The sequence below is a fragment of the Octodon degus genome, unplaced genomic scaffold (genome assembly GCF_000260255.1).
Source record: "Octodon degus isolate 3935 unplaced genomic scaffold, OctDeg1.0 scaffold00008, whole genome shotgun sequence".
Classification (NCBI taxonomy): domain Eukaryota; kingdom Metazoa; phylum Chordata; class Mammalia; order Rodentia; family Octodontidae; genus Octodon; species Octodon degus.
The window spans coordinates 8039340-8065575 of NW_004524584.1; the positions used below are offsets into that span (position 1 = coordinate 8039340).

A 26236-nucleotide genomic window follows, 5' to 3' on the forward strand; every position below is an offset into this window, starting at 1 on the left:
AGTTGTATCCATCTCCTACAATAAAAATTAAATAAAATTAGATAAGTCAAAATGTCAGTTCCCAAGCCACATTTCAAGTGCTATGTGACAACTCGTGGCCAGTATTTGCCATCCTGATTACTGCGCAGACTGTGGAATATTTCCATTGTTGCAGAAATTTCTAGTAGATGGCTTGCTTGGACAATCTCTAGTGTCTCTTCTGGCTTTTAGACTATCAAAACCACAAAAGTCATTTCAATCTACTCAACCCATTTCATTCTTATCAGTCTGTCCCTGAGACTGGACAAGGACAGTGGGGCACAGAGAGAGCTCCCAACCTCAGAGGCCTCGAGTGGCCCTTCTGCAAGGGCGAACCTGCAGGCAGAGCCACAGCGAGGGATGTGAGTGAGCTGTTTGTCACGGAGGCCCTGTCCCTTAGGGACTCTTTAGGGAGTCTGGGTTCTCTCTTCCCCATGTGGCCACCAGTTTGTGCTGCTAACTGTGTATGCCTTTTGTGATGGCACAACTGCAGCAAGCGAGGGACAGAGGAGAGAGGCTTTAGTCCTAGAGCCATAAGGACTCTGTCCGTTTCTGCTGACACTTGAGAAGAGATGATTGCAGCCTGGCTGCTGCCTTCACTGTCGCCCGTGAGACCCTGAGCAGAGGACCTGCTAGCCACACCCAGACCACCAAGCCATGAAACTGCGGGATCAAAAATGTGTGCTGTTGTAAGTCATTAAGTTCTCAGTAACTTGTTACCAAGCAGTAGATAACTATCACAACTCACTGCTGTGGGCTCACTCCAGGGCCATGAGGGGCAGACACAAGACAGATAGGCCAATCTTTTCAATGGCAAACAGTTTCATTCAGAAACTTTGGAAGGCTTTTGCTTGCAGAGTGGCCTGTTTCAGAGGTTCACACATCACAAGAAAAAGGTCAATTGGAAACAAAACAGTGGGTTCCTCTCCTCAACACTGGCTCTGACATGAAAATCAGTACATAATATTTATGAGGTGGCTTTGTGGCTTCCCAGGATGTCACTCTCCTGTTGGTCTGAAAGGACATTGAAAATGGCTGCTTTCTGTGAAAGGGGAACTTTTTAGTGGAGTGGTGGAGAAACTAGCCATTTCCTTTTTTAATTTTATTCTCCTTTCCTGACTCCTCCTCCCTCTCTCCTTCTTTCCTTCCCAGTAAATATATTTGTAAACAAGAGTCAAAATAGCTGCTTTTTTGTGGTGCTTGGAAATCAAACCCAGGGCCTCACGTACACCATCCAGGCCTCCTCATCCGTAGCCTGAGCTGCTCCTTTGAGGCAGCTGTGAGTACAGGGCACCCATAAAGGATGTCTAAGGTCTTGTGAGGGAGGAGGACCGGAAGTTTACCCACGGGCGGGCAACTCCATGAAAAGGGAGATGCTGTCTTAGAATAATTTAAAAAACAGTCTGAGTATGTAGCTCAGTGTGAAGCCCCTGGGTTCATCTCCAGTAAGAAACAGGAGGAGGAAGAGGAAGAGGAAAAAGAGAAAGAGAGGAGGGGGAAGGGTGTGAGGAGAGGAGGAGAAGGAGAAGAAGAAGGAGAAGGAGAAGGAGCAGAGCCTAGTGTCCTCGATGGGTTATCAGCTTTCCTTTTAAATTTTAGGTCTTTAACAATGGCTGATGAGGTGGTTTCACTTGGAAGAAGGATCCTAAGATGAGGAAATATAGGGGAAGGCACAGCAGAGTGCAATTGTATCCAGAGTACTCTTTTTGTATTGACTCCACAGAATGGAAACACTGTGCATGTGAGTTCCAGGAAACAGGGGAATGACAGCAGATCTCCCAGAGACTTGCTACAGTGGCCTTTTAAAGTCAGCTGGTGGGCCAGGGAGGCACTCAGTGGGAGAGCACTTGCCTTGTGTGTGTGACACCTTGGCTTCCATCCTTGGCGCAGCAAAACAAAACATTATGGTTAAGTTGTAATAGACTTGGGGACACATTCCACAGCGTGATACTGCGTTATAACAAGAAATGCATATTTTATGTGTTTGGTCTTTGTTTCTGAGTTGTAGTCAAAACTCCTAGAATCTTTGTAATTTCCTAAATGATAAGAGAACTCAGGAGCTTCTGTTATAATTTTTTTTTTGTCTCCAAATCCTGAAATAGCTTCAGAGTGAAAACAGTGAAAGGAATGTCTTTTCTGGTCACTCATACACACCCCTTTCAAGCACACCTGAGTTTATGTGGAGGAGGTGTGTTAGGAGCACACCTAAGGATGGGATACTAGCAAACTAGTTGCTAGGGAAACTCACTCACTGTGTGACCTGGGGAGAGAGAGACTGAACTAAAGCAGAGTCTGTCTATGCTGGTGAATCAACTAATCAAGTCTAAGAAATAAAGGGTCTATGTACCCCAGTTGACATTTGGAGGATTGCTTAATGTGGCGGAGACCTATACATTTCTTGTATTAAATAAAAATTATAGGTGGTCATTGTTTTGCAGCAAACTCCTCCAACTCAGCCCCAGCCAACCAGGTTAAAAATCAAAATGGAATCACTCATGCCAACGTTCCACATCACCAAGCTAAAGCTATGCTGTTTGACTCTGAGAAATTCAGGTTAGAGAGCTAGCAGTCAAATTTTTCATAGAGGCTGGTGATCAGTTAGCCTGCTAATGATGGCCCCTTCGCTTTAATCTTTACACAAGAGCAACCACCTGAAGTTCCCGCTGCTTACCAACGAGTTACGGCACTCCTATGTTTTTTGGGTCTCCCTGTCCTCACCTTACAAGGCAAGTGATTTTGAAATGACTCGCTATTGTGCCTGTTTGTGCTTTCTTCAGTCCTTCTCTGTCTATAAAACCAACCTCCTCTGCTCATTGTAACACTTACTCTATTTCATGGGATGCTGTATTGCCTGCTTCTGGGATCGAAAAGATGCTGAGGGTCACCACCCTAACCTGTGCTTTTGTTCCTTGACAGGAGCAGTGCCAGAAGTGTGTGAGAGTATTAAACAACAATAACAAAAATTTTTCTTGTGTTTGTTCTTTTCCTCTTGTACACGGCTAAGCAGGAGGTCCAGCGAGTGGCAGGACACAGTCTGCACCAGGCAACCACAGCACTTAAACAAGAAGGACCCAGACTGTAAGACACTCAGGGCCAGCCTGGTCCTCCTGCCCCTGAGCCCCAATCACTGAGGCGTGCAGCTGTAGCAGCTCAGACACGTGGACCTCCGAGGTTCCTGACATCCAGAGCAGTGTGGCTGGAGGGAACGTGATTGCGTGGGCCCTGGCCAGAACCTCGGGATTGGTCTCTAGCAATTACAAACATAAAAAGAATTGGCGGATAAAGTTGCAGCAGGTGGTTATGGCACCTGCTCCTACCCGTTAGGCCTTCAAAATACTGCAGTGCTCCTTCCCAGATTCCTGAGAGCTTTCCCTGTGACCCCTGAAAAGTCACTCTCCTAGCAGATGGAGGGCTGATGGGGCGTGGTGTAAACACTCTGGCTCCCTCCCCTTGCGCTTTGCTTCCTGGGCCTGTTCTAGAACACCCTGGGCTTACGCTCCCATGTCCCAGGCTAGCTGTTTCCATAGTACGTGCTGTGTCAACACCCTCCTTGGTTTTTCCCTTCCTGGCATTCTCTTGATCCTCCCGTTCCCTCCCCACCCAAATAAATAACTTCCACTCCAATATTTGTCTCAAGATTCACTTCTGGAGGAACCTAAACTAAGACATAAGTTAATCATGTTAATTAGTTTCCAGCTTCCTTGGGCTGAAAGGTAATTAAATGCATGTTTACATTTTCTTTACAAAAGCTTTTGAAAGCTGTGTGTGTGTTAAGCCATTTCACATTTATGCTTGCTGCCAAGAAACAGACAAGAGAGGCTCGGGACAGACAAATATCAGCCCCCGAGGGTGCGACTGCATCTGACAAAACTATTTATTGGAGGAATTCTGGCTGTCAGTTCTGATTTCTGTTGATGATCAGAGGAATTCACTCATTCTGCAAATATTTTCTGAGCTCTGCCTCTCCGCAAGAGGCCCAGGCAACACTGGCCAAACTAAAACAAGTCCTGTCTGTTTCTCTGAGCTCCAGCTTTTGGATTATTCTGTTTAAAACACACTAATGAACTGGCTCAGAATTAATGTTCGAGTTACTGTGGGGCTGGTGATGATTCTCAAAGGAGTGAAGGGGGACTATTAATGACCAGGATTTTTTTTTTCTTTTTCACACTATGCAGGATTTATTTCTTGTAATTATAATGTCCCACCCTCTTCCCAAAGAAATGATCAATACAGCATGATGTTCGCCACAGCAAAGCCAGGCAGAAGCAAGGTCGTCAACCTCTGGGATTAACTTTGGGGACAGAGGTAGGAAAAAAAATAATGCAGTCTAATTGCAGAAAAAGGTCTTTGGACCAGCAACCAGCAGAGCTGAACTTGGTGCTGCCAACCAGCTGAGTGACGTTGGGAAGTCAACTATCTTCTCTGTCTCAGTTCCCATCCTCTAAAATGAGGGAATAAGATGAGGTGGTGTTCAGCGTTGTTAAATATTTCATGAGTCTCTTTAAAAACAGTCAAAGTGAAGTTGGGTGAGTTGGCACATGCCTGTAATCTCAGCACTCAGGGAGGCTGAGGCAAGAGGATCGCCAAGTTCGAGCCTAGCCTGGGCAACTTAGTAACTCAACGAGACCTTATCTTAACATTTAAAAATTTAATAAGAGCTGTGCAAAAGCCAAGTATTCAGTTCCCAGTAAAATCCAGTCTATGACTTAGCTTCACTGTACCTCTGTGTCCTTCTACCTCCCTCCAGCTGGGGTGGAAAGGGGGCTTTATTTTGTTGAGTTAAGAGGCACTATTTGCTACAAAAAAAAGAGTGTAGTGACCTGTCTTAAGGAATTAATGATTACAAAGAAAAAAAATTATTGAAAGGGCACAATGGATGGAGAGATGGGGGGATCTTTTATGGGCTGGTGAGAGTTGGAGTGTAAAACTGGGAAGGATCCTGCCAGGATGGTCCCTGTTGGTCCTTTAGCAGGCAGGGGATAAGGACAAGGTAGACAAAGCACAGTAAAGGCCCGACTGTTCCCTTTGGTGGCTTTATGACCATCATAATTCTCTAGCCTGGCTGCACATGGGAATCAGCCAGATGGCTGCAGGAAACCATGAAGTCCCAGTGCTCCTCAGCTTTAGGTAGTCTGGAGTGGAGCCTGGGCACTGGCATTTTGGAAAAAACTCTCACATCATCTCACTGTTTGACCAAGACTGAGTACTACTTACTGACCACCAAGAGCTCAGGAGCAGCCCCTTTGCCTTTTCTCAAAGATCAACTTGTTTCCCCTAGTTTGTCACATTCTTCTTCCTCTTCTACTCCGTTCATCCTTCACCTTAAAATTCCAGAGCCATGAATGGGGGCAGACGGGAAAGGGAAGAACAAATCCTCTGCATTCAATCTTCTGGGAATTCCTTTGTTAATTATGAGGTTTCATGAATGTTGTTTGTTCTCCTGTGAAAGTAACTCATACTGCTACTTAAAAAAATGTGAGAAATACTTGAATACCCTACTGTACATGTGAGGAGCTGGAGAACTATAGCGCCAAGGTCTAATCAAGCACATCTTCTGTTTCAGTAAATAAAGTTTTATTGGAACGTGGTCACACTCATTTGCTCCCTGTTATCTCTGGCTGCTTTTACACTGAAGCTGGCAGAGCTGAGTGTGCAACAGAGACCATCTGCCCTCTAAAGTCTAAAATATTTATCAAGCGGTTCTTTATGAAAAAGCCCTTGGTCCCTAGTATATACCGTTCTGTAATTATTCCCCTCTCCCTTTTAGCTTTTAGTACGAGCATTTTCCCACGTTATTGTAAATGTTTCCTAAATGTTATTTCTAATGGCTATTTTATATTTCATCACACATAGTATAATTAAGTTGTGCCTTTCTCCTTGTCCTAGTGGAACAGCAGGCAGAAATATAGTAATGACACCCAGGATTTAGAGGCAGATTTGTCCTGTGGGCACTGACTAGGAATCAATTGTTTTTCAAAATGTCAGGATTGGGCTGGGGAGATGGCTCAGTAGAATAAGCACTTCCCTGTCAAGTGCAAGGGTCTGAGTTCAATCCCCGGTTCCACCAAAATAAATAAATAAATAAATAAATAAATAAATAAAAAAAAAGTCAGGATTGAAGGCTCGGGGAGGGAAGATTATTTATTTATTTAAAGAGGATTGCAAAGAGGTGGGGTACAGAGGTAGAGTACTTGGCTGTCTTTGATTGGTTTTTAATATATATTACAGTGACCAGCTATTTTTAAGAGACAGAAGCAGCCAGGACTGCAACAGGAACTATGACATGGGCAACTGAAGTATATGGGCTAGGGGGAATTTTTTTGCTACACTGGTGCTAAGAGTTATATATTTTTGCCCCCAGTTTTGGTGGCTTTTCTAAGTGTGTATTTGGATATAACCATTTGTACTTTTTTTTTCCTTTTTTTATTTGCAGTTCTGGGGACGGGACCTAGGATTTGTTCATGCCAGGCCAGTGTTCTACTGCTAAGCTATGTCTCCAATCTTTGCATTTTCAATTCTTCCTTTAAGATATTGTCTAGATTTTTCAACTAGTAGGTAGGGACATTTTAACACTCTCAATCCATGTCACCAAGTCCTGTATTCAAAGGTGTGGTACTAGTTTATGTGCCTCAAGACTCTGCTTTTCTACTTTCTCACCAGCAACATTATTTCAAACATTTTCTGTTTCAGGTAGCTAAACACAGGCTATTACTTTAATATGCACTTCATCTGTGTCTAATGAGATTGACCCTCTTATTAGACGGCTGCCTTTCCTCTTCTGCATGCTGACAGCTCCTGTCTTTGCTTGGCCCCTTCTGTCCAGGACAGAGTGTGGAATGCTGCTCCTGCTTCTTACCTTGGCCTGGAGCAAGGCTCCGGTTTCTGCCCGGTTCTTTTCCACAACTCTCTCCCAGTGAATTCTGATCATTTCAAGGATGTCATCCAGACCAGTGCCAACGAGAACATCCATTTGTTCCAGCTCAGATCCTCCCAGCTGTTTGTACAACACCTTCACATCCTGAGAACAAGACACGCCTTAGGTGAGTTTCTGTGGAAGAGGAAAATCCACAGAATTCTACCCAGGCGAAGGCCAGCTCTTGAGACAACAGCTGAGCTTCTCATTCTGCGACTACCAAACCTGGGCTCACAGAGAGAGGCAGAGTTCCTGCTCCACCTCCAACATAGATGTCAATTCTCTTTTCCCAAGGATGCATTTCTTAAGTTGGTTTTCACAATCCCTGGCCCAAAGCAAAAATCAAAATAAATAAATGAAACAAAAATAAACCCAGTTCCACCAAAAAACAAACAAACAAAACAAAACAAAACAAAACAATAATAAAGTAAGCGACAACAGCAGAGCAAATTCAGGTATGGAATCAAGCTGAGCCAAAGGAGATTTTAAGATATCTTTGGAGTTCTGCTAATGGATATAGGGAAGAGAGGGAAGTGGGCTCTCGGATGTTGGTTGGCTGAAGGTCAGACACAAGGAGGAACTTGCTGAGGTGTTGTTGAGTGGATTTTGACTCTTTCAGCTAGAAGCACATTAGACAACCACATGTGTGAGGTGGGTTAGAATCAGTGCAGTTCTGCAGGGAACTACCATGTGACCATGGAGGAATCTTTTAGTCATGTCACCCAGGGATTTGACCTAATTGCATAAATGAGTGTGTGGAAACCATAGCTTTGGTCTGCCTACAGAGCTATTTTATTCATCCTGTACAGAGCTGAAGAAAAAGCATGTAAGAGAGAATGCTTTGAGGAAGGCGAGATGCCTTCCATCCCAACGCAGCAGCCACCACCCACTTCTCCTCAGGCCTGTGGCTGCCCCCTAAGTCTCCAGCCCAATCTGTGAAGCCATCTGGGTTGGAGACTTCTGGACCCACTACAAGGGCTTGAGGACATTCTGCTGGCGCTGTCTCCTGCTGGTCTTGGCAAGCGATGGAAGAGAGGCTGGGAGGGCCCTGTAGCCTGTATTGGGAAGTATAGCCAGCCAGAGGAGCATGCCCTCATGAGACCTGGCCAGTGAGCCCAGCTCCACCTACCTCTTCATAGCTCCTTGACAGGAAGCCAAGTTCTTCTTTCAGACTCTCTATTTGACCCTCCAGATCAGTTTTTGTCAAGTTAGCCTCATCAATGACTTTATACAGAGAGCTGATTTCCTCTTCCACTGCTTTTCTGAATGGCTGCTCATTTTCATATCTGCAGATAAAGGAACTTAATCAGCATAGCTGGGTAACACAGAAGGAAAAAAAAATCAGATTAATAATGTTACCGAAATGTCAATTATGTGGTAGGCAATGCATGTTAAGTCACTGGCCCAGCAGTTCTGAGGGCACCAGTATTGCAATCGTCACAGGTTGATTTATTAATAGGAAAGTGATTGTGGTCAGCTTCTGATCGCCTGGCTTCATAGGGCACTGGTGACACAGTGCTCTGGGGAAATCTTCTCCAGGAGTTCAGATCAGGTCAGGGGATCCGCCCTCTTCATCAGTATCCTGAATTGTCCTGCCTTTCACCTGAGGATCTTTTAACTATGGTTGCTGGGCAACTGGTAAGTGCCGCCTGGGGATCCTCAGACAGGAAGTATGCTGGAATTCCAGGCTGCAAACCCACGTGCCTTCAGTGGCTGCTGGAGGAACGTAGACAAGAGGCTTTCCCTTCTTCACCACACTGTCCTAGTTAAAATCCCCAAGGTCCAACACAAGGACAGAATGTTAGAAGCTGTTAGAGAAAATCAGCAAATCACTTACAAAAGTAAACCTGTCCAGATTACAGCAGACTGCTCGATAAAAACAATCAAGGCCAGGGAGCTTGTGGTGAAGTGTTCCAAGCCCTAAGAGAAAACAACTGCTCACCCAAACTGATACATCTTGCAAAACTAACTTGCAAAATTGTTGGACAGATCTTCCCATGACAGGGAGAAATTAATAACCACTAACCCAGCACCCAAGACGTTCTCAAGGGTGTCCTAGAAAGAGATAAAGAAGACCACATGCCAAAAAGGCTAACAAAATGAATACACTAGGTGAAGTGATCAGGTAAGTGGCCAGAGAAAAAAGGAATCAGCAACAGGAAAATAATGCAATGACAAGAATAAATCACTAATATCATTCAGTAATAACCCTCAATGTGAATGATCTCAATTCCTTCCTGTGTCAAAAGATACAGATTGGTAGATTGCATCAAGGACAAAACCCAATGTTGTGCTGTGTACAAGAAACACATTTAATCCAAAATAAAATTCGTGGACTAAAAATCAAAGGATCAAAAACAACACCCACAAAATGGGAACCTGAAAGCAAGGAGTGCTCACTCTCTTATTGTCAGACAAAGTGAACTGTAACCCAAAATTCATATGAAGAAGCAAAGATGGTCACTATATATTGGTTAAGGAAACAATTCAACAGAAAGCAAGAAAAAATATATATATATATTACAGCACAAACACTAACGGACATAAAAGATCAAATACACACAGTCAATGGTGACCTTCATATGTCATTTTCACAAGTAGATTAATTAAATAAAAAGTTAACAAAGAAATACCATAGCAGAACCCCCATCAAAAACAGGACTTACTAGATATGTAGTGTTCTGTCCAACTACACTAGAACACACATTCTTCCCAGCAGTGCAAGGAACTTTCTTCAAAATAGATTACATCCTAGTCCACAAAGACTGCTTAGATAAATACCAAAGAACCAAAGTCATCCCATATATACCTTCCAATCATAGCACACTTAAACTAGACATCATTTGCAGAAGGAGCCAAAGAAATTTTACCTAGTTGTCAAATAACACAGCCCTGAACACTCAATAGATCTTGGAATAAATCAAGAAATAAACAATTCCTAAATTAAAACAATAAATGTCAGTATAACATACCAACACCTGTGGGCCACAATAAAAGCAGTTCTAGTCCATGAAATCTCTAGTTTGCAATAGGGCCTTCTCTCTAGGAACCCTTGACATCTCTCTAGGAACCCTCAACCAGTTTCTACTTCACTTTTGATGGTAGTATCATCCAGCCAAATTCCACACTGGACCATCGTCCATCCATAAGAGGGAAAAAATCTCAAATTTCTCCTTCCAGGAAGCCTCTTCATATTTTAGAATTAACAAGAGACTTCAGAATTCCATATGTAACTTCTCCCCTATGACAGTTTCTTGATGGCATGCGTAATAGGTGGCCGTATGTAGCCTTCACTTGCATCTTTCCAGTGCTGATAATCCTTTTCAAGGCCACCATTCCATTTTGGGAATGCTCTAATCATTTAAATTTTTTTCCTTCAAGAGTTTAAATCTCCATTTCTGTAAAAGTCTGAGTTCCAGTCTCTGCTCTCATGCAGCTGGTAGTTAAAAATAGTTGCAAGGGGCTGAGGATGTAGCTCAGGGGTAGAGCACATGGGAGGCATTGTGTTCAACCCTTAGCACTGGAAAAACAAGTTAAATGAAAGAATCAACAACAGAGCCCTGTTACATGACATCAGGGATAACCCTCAGGGCTGCATCAAAACTTCTTATTTTTTTAATTTTTATTTTTTCCATAATTTTATTGATAAACAAATAGCAATGAGACAGTTTCAAATCAAATTGGTAGGACAGTTTCCAATAATTAACACATTGCATACATTCTTCCTCATCAAAACTTTTTAGTCACTCTTAGGGGATGGTTTCTGAAACAGTTTTTGGTTCTCTCTCTCTCTCTCTCTCTCTCTCTCTCTCTCTCTCTCTCTCTCTTTTTGTGAAATCGGGGATTGAACTCAGACCCTTGCGCTTGCCAGGGAAGAGCTTATTGTACTGAGCCATCTCACCGGCCCTTGGTTCTCTTTTTATAGGATTAAATTTTCTTTGTTTTTTTCTTTTTTTCTTACTTCAGTACTAGGGATCTGGCCTCCGCCTGGGCTGCAAGCCTCAAGGGGTCGCTGGGCACGCAGCAGCTAAAAAATACTTTACATCTCCCGGAGAACCAGCTTCCCCGTACACTCCTGCCCCGGCCCCCCAAGCCTCTGCCCTTAGCAGCTCAACACCTGCCAGAACATTTAGACCCAGTCCATGTCCCCCTAGCCACGCTGTCTCACTGCACCTGTGCTCACTCCAGCCAAGACACCCAAATGTTTATTGAACCGTTTTTAATTTGGTCGTTCAACAAATATCTACTTAACATTTATCTTGCATTTGGTACTGTTCTAGGTGCCGGTGATATTAATGAGGAAACAAGCATATCAAGCCCCTGGATTCCATGAGTTACATTCTAGGTTGTTGAATGAAGAAACGCACAAAGGAATGAAAGAAAGAATGAATGAGTAAAAGACATTTTAGCTGTGTTCTACCTTAATTTCATACTTTAAATTTGGTGCACATGGTTGTGTGTTTTCTGTTGTTTATTTTTGTTGCTGCTTTGATTTGGGGGGACTGAACAAAGGGCCTTTGCACTGTGCTACATCCTAGCACTTTGTTATTTTGAGACAGAGTATTACTTAGTCATTAAATTGTCCAGGGTGGGCTTGAACTTTGGATCTTTCTTCCTAAAACTTCCAGGATGTTTGGATTACAGCTATGAGACACCACACTTGGTTTAGGGCACATGGTTCTCTGTCCATTGATATCTGTTCTTTTAAAGTAGCATATGTAATTTTATTGAAAAAAGTGGCAGACTGCTGGGCTCAGTGCTGACGTGTAGAGAGCTTAGACGTTGTCAGCCCTCTTCTCTTTTCTCTTGTAGGTGCTGAGGCTCGGCCGCAGGGCCTCACGCATGCCGAGTGCCCTCTGTACTGCGGAGCTCCTGCCAAGCACCACCACCACCCGCCTCTCCTTGTGCAAGTAGCTGCCAGGGGCTGTGCTGATGGCTTTGCTCCACAGTGCTTCTGTGAATGGGCAAGGTGTGGGCGAGGGTCTCTTGGATTCCTGGGGGGCTTGTACTGGAGATCTGCTCTCTGGATAGAGAAACTTAGTTTCTTAAGCTTAGCATAAGTTGTCTCAACCCCTAGGCATGATGGTCTTCTTTGAGGACTCCCAACCATATGCCTCTCCTCTTTACTAGTTTAGACAGATCATCTCTTAATCCCTTTGTTCTCCATGTGCCTAACTCTCAGGAATAGCTGCCAGAAGAGTCAGAGTCACTGTGTCCACCCCCCAAAAAAAATCTTCATTTTGCTCCTCCATTAGATCAGTGTTTCCTAACTTCACTCATCTTTGTGAGTTTACCCTAAATGAATATCCCCAGCAACACTACTTATTTTATATTTCTCTCAAACATGTAAGGTAAATCTTAAATAAAAATTAAGAGCCCTTTATATAAGACAAACTTTATATTGCTACTTTTACTGGTGCTACTGAAGCGGGAAGCTAGCCTCATGGGTCATTAATAGAAGGTAACTACAGAAACAAATACAGAACTGTTGAAAATAAAATGCTTATCATTATGCCACTTAAATGACCTGCACCCACCATGCATACACCACACATTAGGAAACAGTGTTGGGCTTTAGCACAGGGGTTCTAAAGCCTTGGCACAAAGATGTCCTGGGGAGAATTTTTTTTTTTTTTTTTTTTTTAGGAAGGGTCTAAATGGTGTTCAGGGTCTCACTACTAGATCTTACTCATAGTGATCCACCTGTTTACAGCCTCCCAAGAACTGGAATTACAGATGCACACCACCACGCTCGGTCTCAATTGCTGTCTCAGTGTGCCCCAGGGGCGGGGCTGGCATGGCAGGCCCAGGGATTGAAACTCCAGCCCCTGCACCTGCTTGCAGGCACTTTAATCCACTGAACTCTTTGGCCAGCCCTTCCTGGGGAGGTTAACAGGGCTCCATTGGTCTGTGAGACTGAGCACTAGTATTCTCAAATGCCCACATAATTCCACTATGCAACCCAAGTTGAAAACCATTACTGAAGCCAATACTACATTTCCCAAAGTGCAGCCTGAAGACAGCAGGATTGATGTCCCTGGAAACTCTTTAGAACTGTAAGTGATGGCCACAGCCCTGGATCTGAACCAGAGACCTAGGGTGGGGATCAGCAGTGCACATTCTTTATGTATGGAAAATTTCTATATAAGGAAGTTCCCCATGTGACTGTACTGGGCAATACTCCTGAGCCCTTGAGACCTAGTTTTTGTGGCTCTGGATTCTCTGGGGGCCTCTGTCATCCCACCTGTTCCTTTCATGAGGAAAGAGGTGAGTGATGCAGACTGTGGGACATCCCCATCGGCAGGGCCAGGGGTGTGAGAGGCTGCCCCTGCTGCTGCAGAGTGTTACCTTTCTTTAAAGTCATCTGCGCCCGCCTGGATGGTCTCTGTCTGCAGCATGAGCTGAGCATTTTCCAAGACAGCCTCACCCACCTGGAATGACACACAGAGGAGATAGGTCACTCACCTACCACTGTGACTTGCACCAGACACAAACACCTTGGAGCTGAAGGTACCTTTCTCACAGCAGGTATTTTTAGAATTAGTCTCCTTGGAAAAGGAGGAGGAGGCAGAGGAGGAGGGAGAGATTAAAAAGTATAAAATCTGAATATCTTATAAGAGTTTTGAGAACTATAATTCTGTGAAAACTCTTGTGATTCAAAGGCAGACTTGTTCATAGCCTCTGTCACAGCCATGAGCTCTTAACAATCTAGGAAAGATTTCTGCTTCCTTAAATGAAGATTCACTGGCTTTACTTAGAAGATTGGAACATGTTTGATCATGGTTGCCTTTGAAGCTGACAGAGTCTAGACCAGTGGTACCCGGCAGAACTTCCAGTGATGATGGAAATGTCCTCTGTTGGGCTGCCACCTGGCGTAGGGGACATGGCTGCTGAGCACGGAAGAAGGGGAATGGAAAATTTGATTTCATTTAACAACCATCAGTTTAAATTTAATTCTCCAGAAGTTTTCATATTGGACAGTATAGGTCTAGAATTGTATCTACTCTCCAATGTACATATAAATATAAACATTTTACATATAATTTAGGGATGTCATATACCCTTGGTGAGTGGTTTTCAAACTTGGTTCCCTGAGTACCTTGAGGACCCCCACAAGTGGGGATTGGTAGAGGTTCTCTTTTCTCTTTTTCTTATTTATTTATTTTCATTTTTTGAAGTACCAGGGATGGAACTCAGGACCTTGCACCTAGCAGGCACTGGCTTATGTCACCGAGCTATTTCCCCAGCTCTTGGTAGGGGTTCTCTTTTTAACACACACAATGAATGTTCAAACATTAAAAAAATATTTTTATTTTTGGTGATATTGGACATCAAATCCGGGGTCCTCGCGTCAAGCAAGTGTTAAACCACTGAGCACTATTCCCAAACATTTTGTAAAAAAAAAAAAAAATATTTTGAGATAGAATTGCTTTGGCTGAGTTGGCCATGATGGCCTCAGATTTGTGATTTCCCTGTCACAGTCTCCTGGGTAGCTGTGACTATAGCACCGTCTATCATGACCAGCAGCATTTTATTTTTAATCGACAAATAATAATTACATATATTTAGGGGGTATAATCCAATTTTTTAAAACATATTTTACCTTGTGGAAGGAATAAATCAAGTTAATCAGCATGTTCAAAACTGCTAATCATCAGGGAAATGTACGTTAAACCCACAGTGACATCATCTCACATAGTTAGGATGCCTCTTATCAATAAAATGAGTAATAACAAGTACCAGCAAGGATGTGGATAAAAGGGAGCCCTTGCGTACTGATGGTGGGCATGTAAATTAGTCATAGCCACAACGGAAAACAATATGTAAGCTGCTCAAAAAACTAAAAGTACAGCTACCAAATGATCCAGCCACACCACTTCTGGATGTATAACTACAGTTGTTTGTTCTTTATCAACTAGAAGGAGGTCTACATGCACCAGAGATAAAAGACAGGAATGAATTAGGAAATACATGGGAGAGGGAAAGGCCATGTGTGCCACAGGCTAAGGTAGAGCGAAGATTAGTTTTACTGGTAAGAAATCCAATGAAATGAACAAAATTAAGGTGGTCACATTAAAGCAAAGGGAAAGACAATTGCTGCTTTTCCCATAAGCGAGACTTGATTCCACTCCTGTGTTCCCTGGCCTTCCCCCATCAGAGCCCTTATCCCACTGATTTGAGATGGCCTGGCCCCCACTTCTGCCAAGGAGCAGCAGACCTTCCATTGCTGTGTCCCCAAGGCCTGGCTGGTCCTCAATATTCCTTAAACACTTTTGAATGAGTGTATGAATAAACGAAGCACGTGACCATGAGTGACCAGTTTCCAGCCTTCCCCTGCCTCAGGTCAGGAGGCTATTTCCCAGAAACCATCAAGAAGGGACTTTAAAAAATGGATCCATGATCTTCTTTGTATTCGGACACAGTGAGGCCAACAGATTGGGGGCACCTGTTACTGAAAAGACACAGTGAGTCCCTAACTTATGAACGAGTTCCCTTCTGAGAGAACAATTGGAAGTTCGATATGTTTGCAAGTCTGACAAAGTGAATCTTACAGGAACCTTGTGAAGCCAGGCAACCTGTGGGGACTGAGCTATAATTTACTACTCCAGGTTCCCTAGCAGAGGGGTGCACTACACCACAGTGGAACAGCACCAGGCTGGTCGGGAGGCAGAAGGATGGAGCACAATGTGTGCACAGAGCCTTGCCTTGTGTATTACATGGGAGGGCGTGCCTGAGGCTGAGTGGTGCCTAAGGCCTAGGATTGGCTGATTTGAATGAGCACAGAAGCCTGTGGGCTGTAGGAGTGCTCCCTCCTTCTCTGCTACCTGGATCTGCCTTGATGGAGGCAGAGGAACATTGCTTAGAAGAGGAAGTAAGTTGGGGGCCAGCCCTAGGGTTGGTTATTTTGCATATAGAAGGTGTACATAGGCAAGTGGTTTGCCTTCTTGTTTTTATTATTATTATTATTATTATTATTATTATTTTACGTATTTGGTACAGGGCTGCACTTGCAGCTCTGACTCGTAGTGATCCTCCAGTTTTCAGCCTCCTCAGCACAGGGATTACAGTCATGGGCCACCATGCCTGGTCTCGGTGGCCAGCTCTGTGCACCCAGGGGGCTGGCACAGCATGTGGTGCTAGCGATCAAACCCTGGTCACTGCATTTGCCTAAGCAGGCTCTTAGTCCACTGAGCTATCTCGATGGCCCTAGGTTTGCCTTCTTTAAAATTGTCTAATTTTCCTGATCATTGAGGTCCCCAATACCAGAGCATCAAGAACACAGAAAATCAGTAAATATAATTAGCATACAGTAGCCAAATATAATTACTACAAAGAGATCCTGGTCAAGTGTGGCCTTCCTTGCCAAGGAGTGGTTGAGCCTCCTCTTCATCCTGTCTTACAGAGCTGCCCCAACCGCAGTCACAGGCCCCTCCTCCCCAGGCTTCCACAGTGCCACTTTGTAGACAACTGCTGAGGCTGAGGTGATTGCCCTGCTCAGCTTCCCACAGCAACACCCCGGCAAACTCTCCACCCAAGCCTTGGCTCCCGGGTCATACCCAGTGTCCTGATTGTAGGCACAAGACCAGACTGTGGAGAAAGTTGCTTCAAAAGTGACATAGATTAAGAGATATAGAAGGCAGATGCAGGCAGTTGTGGGACCTTAGCTTATAAAACTCTTGAGACCCTTTTGGAAAAAAATAAATAATGCCCAAAATCAAATTAGCCACTGGGCCTTGGGCACAATATGTGCCGGTGAGGGACCCTGAAGCTTTAAGTTATCCATCTTGATATAGATTAGTTTTATTTGCTTGTTTCTACTTTTAAACCTGGGACCCAAGCTGTAGACAGAAAAAAGAAAAGAACTCAGCCCCACCCAACCCCGGGCTGTGTGTAGGATGCAGCTCTGGAGACAAAGTGGTGGCTGGATGTGCAACCGTGCAGCCCTGCTGGGCAGTGTCAGGGCAGCTGCTGCGTGGCTTTACTTCTGCTGGGGCTGTAGGCCCAGGAAGCTCGGGCCTTGCCCTTCCCAGCTGCAATGACATGGGGTACTTGCTTACTTGCCTGCAAATGCTTTATAAATAAGAGGACAGCTTGAGCAATCTGCGAAGGGGCTGGGTAGGACATGCAGAGTGCTCAAAGGTGAGATGAGGCGAGGGTCCTTCCTTCTTGGCGTCCTTCTTCCTTGGTGGCCTGAGTGCTCCTTGGGGAGGAGGACAGGAGAGCTTCTGGGGTATCTGGGTGCTGTCCAGCAGATCGGGCAACTCTGTCCAAATATCTGTCCTCAGAGGTTTGCGCAGTCCCAGGGCTCGGGGGAGCTGGAGGCTGTCCTGCTTTTGCTGTTGTTTAGTAACAAGCAGGGTTTTATTCCACCCTCAAGCAGAGGCTAATTATAGGCCCTGACTTGCCAAAGTACAGCTTGCTGGCCCTGCTTTCCCATCGCCTTCCCAGACAGGGATCTGAAAATAAACCAACGGCCCCCACTGTTCAGCCCAGCAGAGCGGCACTGTTCCACTGCTGTCCCCAGCCAGGCAGGGGCAACCTCTGCTCTGGGGCCTGGGGTCTTTCAGCCTCTGCAGCTGGGGAGAGTGCTGGGCAGGCTGCCTGTGGAGGGCTCAGGTCTTCACTGAGGTTTAGCACAGACCAAGGACTGGGATGGTTGCCCAGGGCCATGGGCCCCAAAGTAAAGCATGGAGCCTGACGAGGACAAAGAACATCTCTTGTGTCTGCCCAAGACATCCTTTGTGGACTCCTCCCCAGGGCAAGGAAAGGAAAAGAGGGCAGGGAAGTCACCTTCACTGACTACCTACTGATGGGCGACTAGATTAGGCTGGCTTGTTGTGGCGTGAAAGTGCAGACTGTGAGCTAGTCCTTACACAGAGCTGCCATGGAAAGTTACACGCTGTGAACTTACAAGAAAATATGTTATTTTAAAAAAAGAAGCTAATAAATACTCAAAATACAAAGTTAATAAATACTTATCACTTAGAATTGTTTGGGACATTTGCGTGTTATCTCCATTTCTGATGTTATGTGCATGGTTGAAAAGCTATGTCATAACGTGCTTTGTGCATCCCTCCTATCCCTTTATTCAGTGACAGGTTGGTAGCTTGATGTCAGCCTGGGTGAGAAGATTCACACCAGAGTAATTGGCAAAGACTAGTTTTTCAGGAATTGAACTCAGGACCTTATACTCGCCAGGCAGGCTCTGTGTCACTGAGGTAGATTCCCAGCCCTGGCAGATACTATGAACCAGAGACTTATGCATAGAGAGCCATTGATGAGGAGACACCAGCTCACCATGCTCCATACCCAACTACACTGCTGTGCTCCATTCCTGACTTCCCAGAGGGCTCCTGGTGCCCTCTTAGGCTGCTGAGAACACTTCTATCTGACCTTCCAGAACAGCAAGGCTCAGAGAACTTGAGTTGTCCAAATCCCATAGCTGGGAAGCAGCACAGCCAGAACGTCTACCCAGGCAAATGTGGCTCAGAAGGGTGCGCAGTTTTGTCTTTAGCTCTGAGTGAAAAGGCATATCAGGATCAAAAGAGAGACTCTTCTTAGACAGGCTCAGGGACCTGTGTTCCATCCCCAGTGTGCTGTGCCAGCCCCACCCCCAGGACCCCCTGAGGTGGCAACTGAGACTGGGCATGGTGGCACATGCCTATAATCCCAGCACTTGGGAGGCTGAAAACAGGAAGGTCATATGAGTCCAATCTGTGTAGTGAGACCTTGTAGACCCTATACTAAATTAAAAAAAAAAAGAGAGAGAGAGAGAGAGAGAGAGAGTCTATTTTTTTTTGGCCAGCTCAGCCCCTCTGAGGGTGGGGCTGGCACAGCATGTGGTGCCAGGAATCGAACTGTGATCCCTTACGCCTGAGCACTTTAGACTGCTGAGCTATCTCACTGGTCCTAAAAGAACGACTCTCACGGGGATTGTTTTCTGTTTCTCTGTACAACAGAACAATCAGGTTTGCTACTTCCTTTTTGGTTTATGTGGTGAGGATAAAGAGATCTATTCTTTACTGGATGTGAGGATGGCAACCAGACCAGACCAAATCAGACCAAACCACACTGTACCACATGGGCTCCCACTTCAAATCCCTCTGTTTTCATTTCGCATCCCTGTCAACTGAGACAAGCTGGGGGCAGAGCTGTGGGTCTGACATCAAGGGCCCAGACGACTTGTGCTACTAGACACTTCATTTTCAAGCCCAGGGAAGAAAGCACATTTGTATTTTAAATGCTAGAGATGTGCATTAACTATCTGGTCCTTTTTGATTTACGACTGACATAGATGCAAATTAACTTTGCCTCCTGGGTCGGTGAGAATCTTTTTCCAGAGAAAGCTATGCAAATATCATACATGTCACAATGCACGTCATGGTCTGATGCTGTGAATACAAGATTTTTTCTCCCAGCACTGGAGATTGAACCCAGGGTCTGGGCACTGAGCAACAGCCCCAACATTTTTATTTTGAGACAGGGTTTTGCTAAGTTGCCAAAGTGTCTGGTCTAGGCTCAGATTTGCAATCCTTCTGCCTCAGCTTCCCAGAGTGCTGGGATTACAAACATACTTAGCTAAAATATATGACTTTTCAGTCATGACCCTAGAATCATTCTGTCCTCTTCTTTAGTGGGAAAAAAGTATAAATGAAAGTATTAGTGACCTCAGGAGTAAATTGGAAGGGTGTTTCAGCTGGTACCATGCCATGAGGAGCTGCAGGGTCCACCAGGGAAAGCCCTCTTCTGACTCCTGTTTTGCACAGAGTCTGAAAGAACACAGTTCCAGCTACCATGATTTAATGCGAGGCCTCTATTAGAAAGAGATTTCACTGGAGCCGCATTCGTGGAAATTGCTGTGTGATATCAGATGGCCTTGAGATGACAGGACTCAGAACCAGGAAGTTTTGATGGAGAGAGAAATAAGGTATTTCCAGAACACTGCATGCTGTCCAAGAGGACAGCCTGGCTTGAGCTCAGAGGAGTGGGTGTGCAGCTGCGGTAGGCCATGAGATGAGCTCTGAGGGGTGATGCTGGAAGCAGAAGAGGCAGCTGGAGCTCGAGTCCACAGAGCATTCCTTGGACCAGCAGCACCAGCCTCCCTGGAACTGCGGAGACACGCACATGCCAGCCCCTATTTCAGACGCAAGGTCAGGGTTCCTTGGGTAGGGTGTCCCCTCAACAATCTGTGTGTTAACAATTCACCTGACACTCACTGAGCTACTGCTTTGTACAAAGACATAAGACAATGTCATAGTAGCTACCTCAGCGAATACTTACTCTGCATCAGGCAGTCTGTGAGGAAGGGGCTTCCGGCACGCTCAACGCTGCTGCTTTCCCGCAGCCGGCTCCAGGCCTGCCCACCCTGCGGACCAGAGCGAGGCTGCTCTGGGCTGGGCTTTGTTCTGCCTCTCACAGCCCTGGCCCTCCCTGCAAAATCCCACTGTACTTTAATGCTTATCTCAGTGTGGCCTCCTCTGGAAAGCTCCACTCCCCTTTCATTCTTGCTTTCATTGTTCCTGCAGGCAGTCCCTTGCACTCTCATTGACAGGATGCCTGCTGGCTGTTGGGGGAATTAGCAGCTTTTGTAGATGAAGTTTACTAGGTAGGTAAAGGCCAGGCTCTGGTAGGAAGCCTTGGAGATGATGGGAAGGAGCTGGGACTCATGGGGGAAAGGTTTTGAACCGGGAACAGACATTCTCTCTGTGTTACATGGACCCCTTTGTGCCCTAGTCCAGGGGTTCCATCTTATTAATAATGGGGGCACCTTCAAGGGCGGGGAAAGGGAAGGCCAGAAAGCAGACAGATTTGACCTATGCTGAGGATGGGACAGACAGTTTTCGACAGGGTACAGCCGTGCAGACAATGAAGGAAAACAAGCTAAGTTGCCCCTAGGTGTTTAGACGGAGCTACTGGAAGCAGGGTGCAGCCTTAGCTAGTTCTCCAATCCGCATCATCCCCGCATCTGAGTCACACCCCACCCTGCAGCTTGCTATCCTGATTTTATCACATTAGTGTTCCCAGAGACAGTGTTTCTTTCTTCTCCTCCTCCTTCTGTTGTTTTGTTTTGTTTTCTTTGGCACTAGTAACTGAATCCAGGACCTTCACGCTGAGCTATATCCCTCCCTCTTACCCCCACTTTTTTTTTTTGAGTCTTACTAAGTCACTACATTGCATAGCCTAACTTCAAACTTGGCATCCTCCTGCCTCAGCCTCTCAGAGTTCTGGGATTACCATAATACCCTCCATGTTTCCTTGTTCTTGAACTCAGTTCCTTATACCCTCTTGGCTCAGTTCCTTGGAACAGGGAACACCAAGATTTGGGTCCCTCATCCTTAGAATGAAGGTCCTAACACTCCCTGCCTCCTGGGGCAGTTTCAAGAATTCAATGAGCCAATTCACAGAAAGCACTCAACTGACTGCCTGGCACAAGGAGAACATGAACGGTGGCCATTATTGTTATTGTTGTTTGTCATAGTACAAAGGGGTTGTTCAATGAATGTTGGATGAATTAAATTGGCTTATGTGGTCTGGCACTGCTCCTATTTCTTTTTCTTTCTTCTTTATTTTCTTTGGCTTGAGGGGGAAGAGGATATAGCCGAAGCTTTGCTCACGCAAGGCATGTGCTTCACTCTGAGCCCACATCCCCAGCTTCCCTGATCCACTTTTTCCAAACGCACAGGCGGTTGAATGAAGACTTCCATCTAGTGGCTTGATATATTTGTTCTTTCAGTTTTCCCTGTCCATGCTCATTTGAAAAATGCTGGTCCCTTGTATTACGAGGAGGAGGATTATGTCCCTTCCTTTTGTTGCCTGCGCTGGGGATGCATTTATGAAAATAAATAGAGCTGGTGGTAGCGGATGAGGGATTTGACCATCATTGTGTTTGAAAAAGGCAAAGTCAAGCAGCATTTTTAAAAAGGTTATCATTGAAGCCCAAGAGTACAATTAATGCTTTATTTGGAGTTAAACATATTGGCATCCTAGCGGCTAGAGCTGCAGACTTGGGAGGAGGTGGGCAAGACTGGGCTCCTGGGAAATTAAGCTCAGCTGGAGGAGTGGCAAGGCGTGAGGTGCCCTTGGGAACCCTTCTCACATTTATTTGACTTTCAAGTTGGGGATGATGATTTGCTTCCAGTAATAAATGAGCAAGGAGCCACTGTTTGCCCCTAGCACCCCAGTGCTACTGCTTTTACCAAGATGTTGGAGACTGGCACGTAGCCACGCCCACAGATGTCACCTGCACTTGCCCCAACCTTCCTGGTAAATATCTTTCTCGTCTCTTTCCTCACTATTCTCTCTCACTCGGTCTTCTCTCTTCTCAGACTACTAAATGTTCAAATTTCTCAAGTTTGGATCTGAGGCTTCTTCCTGTCCCTAAGTGACTCAGTCTACTCAAGGGAATTTAAATGCTGTTGTGTGTGGCAGGATTCCATCTTTTTATGTCTCTAGCTCTGAACTTTCAGCTCCAGATTTGCAAACTGACTCTCTCCTCCATATCTTTACTTGGCTGTCTCACAGATCTTCAAACTTACATGTCCCCCAGATGGAAATCTAGATTTTTGCTCTCAAATCTTTCTTTTCTCCAGTTCCCCGGAGCCTCCGTCACAGCCAACAGCACCAACATTCTTCTGTCTCACTAGCTGCACCCAGCACAGTCCAGCCTGTTCTCCACAGTGCATCTGAGGCCCACCTACTTCTCTCTACTTCTTCTGATGTCACTGTAGCACGTGGCACCAGTATGGTCTTCTATGCAACATTCTTTTAACTCCCTGTTCTATTCTCTCTTCTCTAGTGTGTTTTACAGGCTGCTTCTAGGATAATCTTAACTCCCTGCATCAGATTAAACCCAACCCAACTTTTCAGAGGTGTCTCTTCTTAGAATAAACCCAACATTCTGACACTGGCCTTCAAGGCCCATCATGCTTTTCAAGCTTCCTGTCACTCACAAGGCTCCAAGCATGCTGGTCTCCGGACCTTATAGGTCACAGCTACTGCCCTCTTGCCTCACAGCCTTAGCATCTGCAAGCTCCTTTGCGTGGGTAGCTCCTTTATCCCGATCACTTTGGCCAAAGTAGCTCCTTTATCCCGATCACTTCTGTTGCTCAGCTGCTATCTGCCTGGTTAGCTTTTCTTAAAACATAAACTGTGGCTTGTAACTATGGTTAGTCCTTGTTTATTGATTGACTTGAGAAACTTCTTTTTCTGTCCTGTTTGTTGTTCCAGACACTAGCAGAGCGTCTGGTACAGTGGGGAGAATTAAGGATCCCAGCAACAGTGGTGCCTTGGTTCAGAGAACCAAAGTAGGGAAGACCTGGTTCCTATCTTGAGGGAACAGCTGCGTCCCCAACCAGGTGTTCCAACCTGGCAAGCGTCTTTGACACTATTCACTCTCTCATCTCCAAAGTCAAAATACAATTAGTTCCCCACATGGGCATGTCCCCAGTCTGTTTCCATTCTGAATCATCTCTTTTCTGACTTAACTTGATGATTGTTACCTGAAAATGGAAATAAGGAACCCCAGCACAGAAAGCATGCTAAGATTGCATCTGAAAATGGACCTAAGGAAGCTATCAAGGGATGAAGTTCACCATTTCTATTCATCCCAAGTGGTCGTGGCCACTGGATATCCGGGAAACATGGGGGACACGTGTGGGCAAGGGCCAGGGCACACTCTGGAAGGCTGGAGCCAGGGGCATTTCTGAGCCTAGATTGCTGGGGAGCCTTGACCTGCTCATTTTGCTGTGCTCTGGCCCATGGATAAGTAGTCAGAAGAGCCAGGGCCGGCAGAGGCAGAACTGTTGGACAGTGTCTTTTGTCATTTTGGGGCAAACAGGAACATGTTGGTCCCTAGGAGTTGCCTTCTGTCATGGTGAGGACAGAATTCCTTAAGCCCCACATTCCCTGGAAGTGACACCCTTCCAAGTTCTGGCTGGGGGGTCACCAGGCACCCCACCTCCAGGCATTTAGGAAGCAAAAGGACTGGCTTTGGGCAGCAGCATGAGTGTAGGGCATGGAAGAGGCTTACCTAGCACTGCGTATTTACAAGAAGTCCTGGGTGCCGAAGTTAGGAGCACTTCCTGGGAGCCAGCTTCCCATTTTCTCCAGATGCCCCAGCTAAGTGAAGGTTTGAGTGCAAGGCCCACCAAGAAACAGTGATCCTGGGGTGTCTGTCTGGAGAGCCAGCCGGCCTTGCTGCTGGCCCCACTCTCTCCCATTTCCCTTCCTATTGGAATGCACTTATAAGATACCAATCTGAAGTCACATTTTATTCAGAAGTGCCCTCCCGAACAAATCCTCTCATGTCCTCAGTGTCCTGTGAACCCGTTAGCCTATTTTCAAAGCTCTGTACAGTTGAGGTTGTGGTCTTGGCTCTTATTTTCTCTCTTCATTATTCACCTGCCAGGAGCTAAATCAATTTTATGCATAGATTGAGGCCCTTTCAGCCTCCAACTTGATTCATGCTGCTGTGTCTGTATGCCATGGCCTCACTCACCCTGTCGTCCTGCCTCCGTATCCACCTGCAGAGCCCAGCACAGCTTACCTGGGTACCCTGTGTGTGTGCCATACCTCCGGGGGCATGGCTCAGTCTCTGCTGTCATCATGCTGTGTTTTATTCTGTTTCTTTTCTGTCCTTATTTGCCCCTGGCCTTTCTGTACTTGGGTCAGGAACAATCTGTCCTTTCTGCCCCCTCAGCACCCAATTCAGTGCCTGGCTAACTGAATGGATGAAACAGGGTAACTACAGAGAGAAAATTAACAGAAAACCCCAGCTAAAGTAAGGCAGAATTTAATTAAAGATACAGAGCTAAATATAAGATGCCAGAGCTGCAGAATAATATTTTAGGGATAGATTTTTCCATATAAAATCTAAAGTAGAAACCCAACAAATCAAGCCCAAACTCTTTAAATGACTTATATATAACATATTCCCCATAGTAAGTCTGACACAGGTGTGATATCATCGAATTCTTACACCTATTATGATTTGTACAAAATGGGTCCACATCAGGTATTTTCACTATACTGATGAGGAAACTGAGGCTTGGAGAAGTTAAGTCACTCACCTACATTATGAAGTAGCTCATCTAGAACTGTCTGGCTTCATGGCCCATTCTCCATTCTAAGTTATTTTCTCAAAAACCCTTTTTACTATGGGGAATTTCAAATACACATTTAACAATATATTGAGATAAAGACTAGAATAATGACTTCCCCTTTGCTATGGTTTGTGTCTAGGTGTACCCCTCAGGCAGTCATGGGGTGGGCTTCTACAGTTTTTGATTGACTCTTGGCCCAATGCTGGGATTATGGGTGTGAGTGCTACTTCCGCCCTGGGGCTAGTAGCCTGCACGCAATGTAAGGGAGGAAAAGAGGCTGGCTCTCTGCTGCTCCTCCCTTGTTTAAAAAAAAAAAGGGCAATAAATGAAAACAAGAGACAAAAAAACAAATGTCATAGGATTGTCTTGCTACAATGCTATATATAGTTAGATTTCTAAATTTCTGTGTAAAAATATGTAATTGTTTATTCCTATTTTTTAAATTTTTTTCCTTCACATTCTGTAGGGATTCAAAGTTTAACATATCAATACTTGATGGAAAATACCTGTTCCATGTTATGTCTAAGATGTTTGATATTTAGACCAATAGTGAGGTTAAGCTCAACTGCCTATGTTATAGGGTAATAATATCATTAAGCTTCTCTTCTGGAGGGTTAACAACTTAAGTTTACAGACTGAAAATTAGAGAAAAAGAAGGGCTACAAAGACAGCCAACATTTTGGCCCTAGCCTTTCAAGGTCAGTGAGGACTCAGGACATAGGGGAACCTGTACTGTAATATCCTGTAACTGAGTTGTGCCCAAATTTTCTGATCAAGGAGATTATGGGACCACAGGGGAAAGTGATCAATGTTGTAGAGTGTGCCTAAGGAGAGTCACATGGAGAGAAAACATTCTCTCAGGCTTTCACAGAGATTAAATTGGTCAGGCAATGGCCATGACTCATCTACATGGCTGAAACTGACAAAGGGTCTACAAACTGTGGTGCAGGATTTCAGGGTAAATCCTGAGGGGATTTGACTGACCTTGTAAGATACAAAAGTTACATTTCTTGTTATATAAGCCTTGCTTTATCTTGGTCTTAAGCATCCAGCAGAAAAGTAAAAAAAAGAGGTATAAAAAGTAAAACCATATTAATATGCTGAGTTATAAAAGGCTCAAGTCAACAACTTCTGACATTGCGAGTTCTACAGCAGAAGTGAGCTCTAATAAAACTCAGTTTGTGAAAGGAGGTGCCTACTGGGG

At 45.0% G+C, this 26236-nt stretch overlaps 1 protein-coding gene across 2 annotated transcripts in view; it reads right to left on the reverse strand.

The window, feature by feature from the left end:
- Bfsp2 (beaded filament structural protein 2) overlaps positions 1–26236 on the reverse strand; it is a 65767-nt gene that overhangs the window by 15391 nt on the left and 24140 nt on the right. For both annotated transcript variants that reach the window (XM_023706934.1, XM_004625012.1), the window contains exons 2-4: positions 13280–13362; positions 8061–8217; positions 6875–7036 (exon numbers count right to left, since the gene is read on the reverse strand). In XM_023706934.1, the coding sequence (XP_023562702.1) occupies positions 6875–7036; positions 8061–8217; positions 13280–13362 (402 nt within the window). The remainder of the gene's footprint in view (positions 1–6874; positions 7037–8060; positions 8218–13279; positions 13363–26236) is intronic.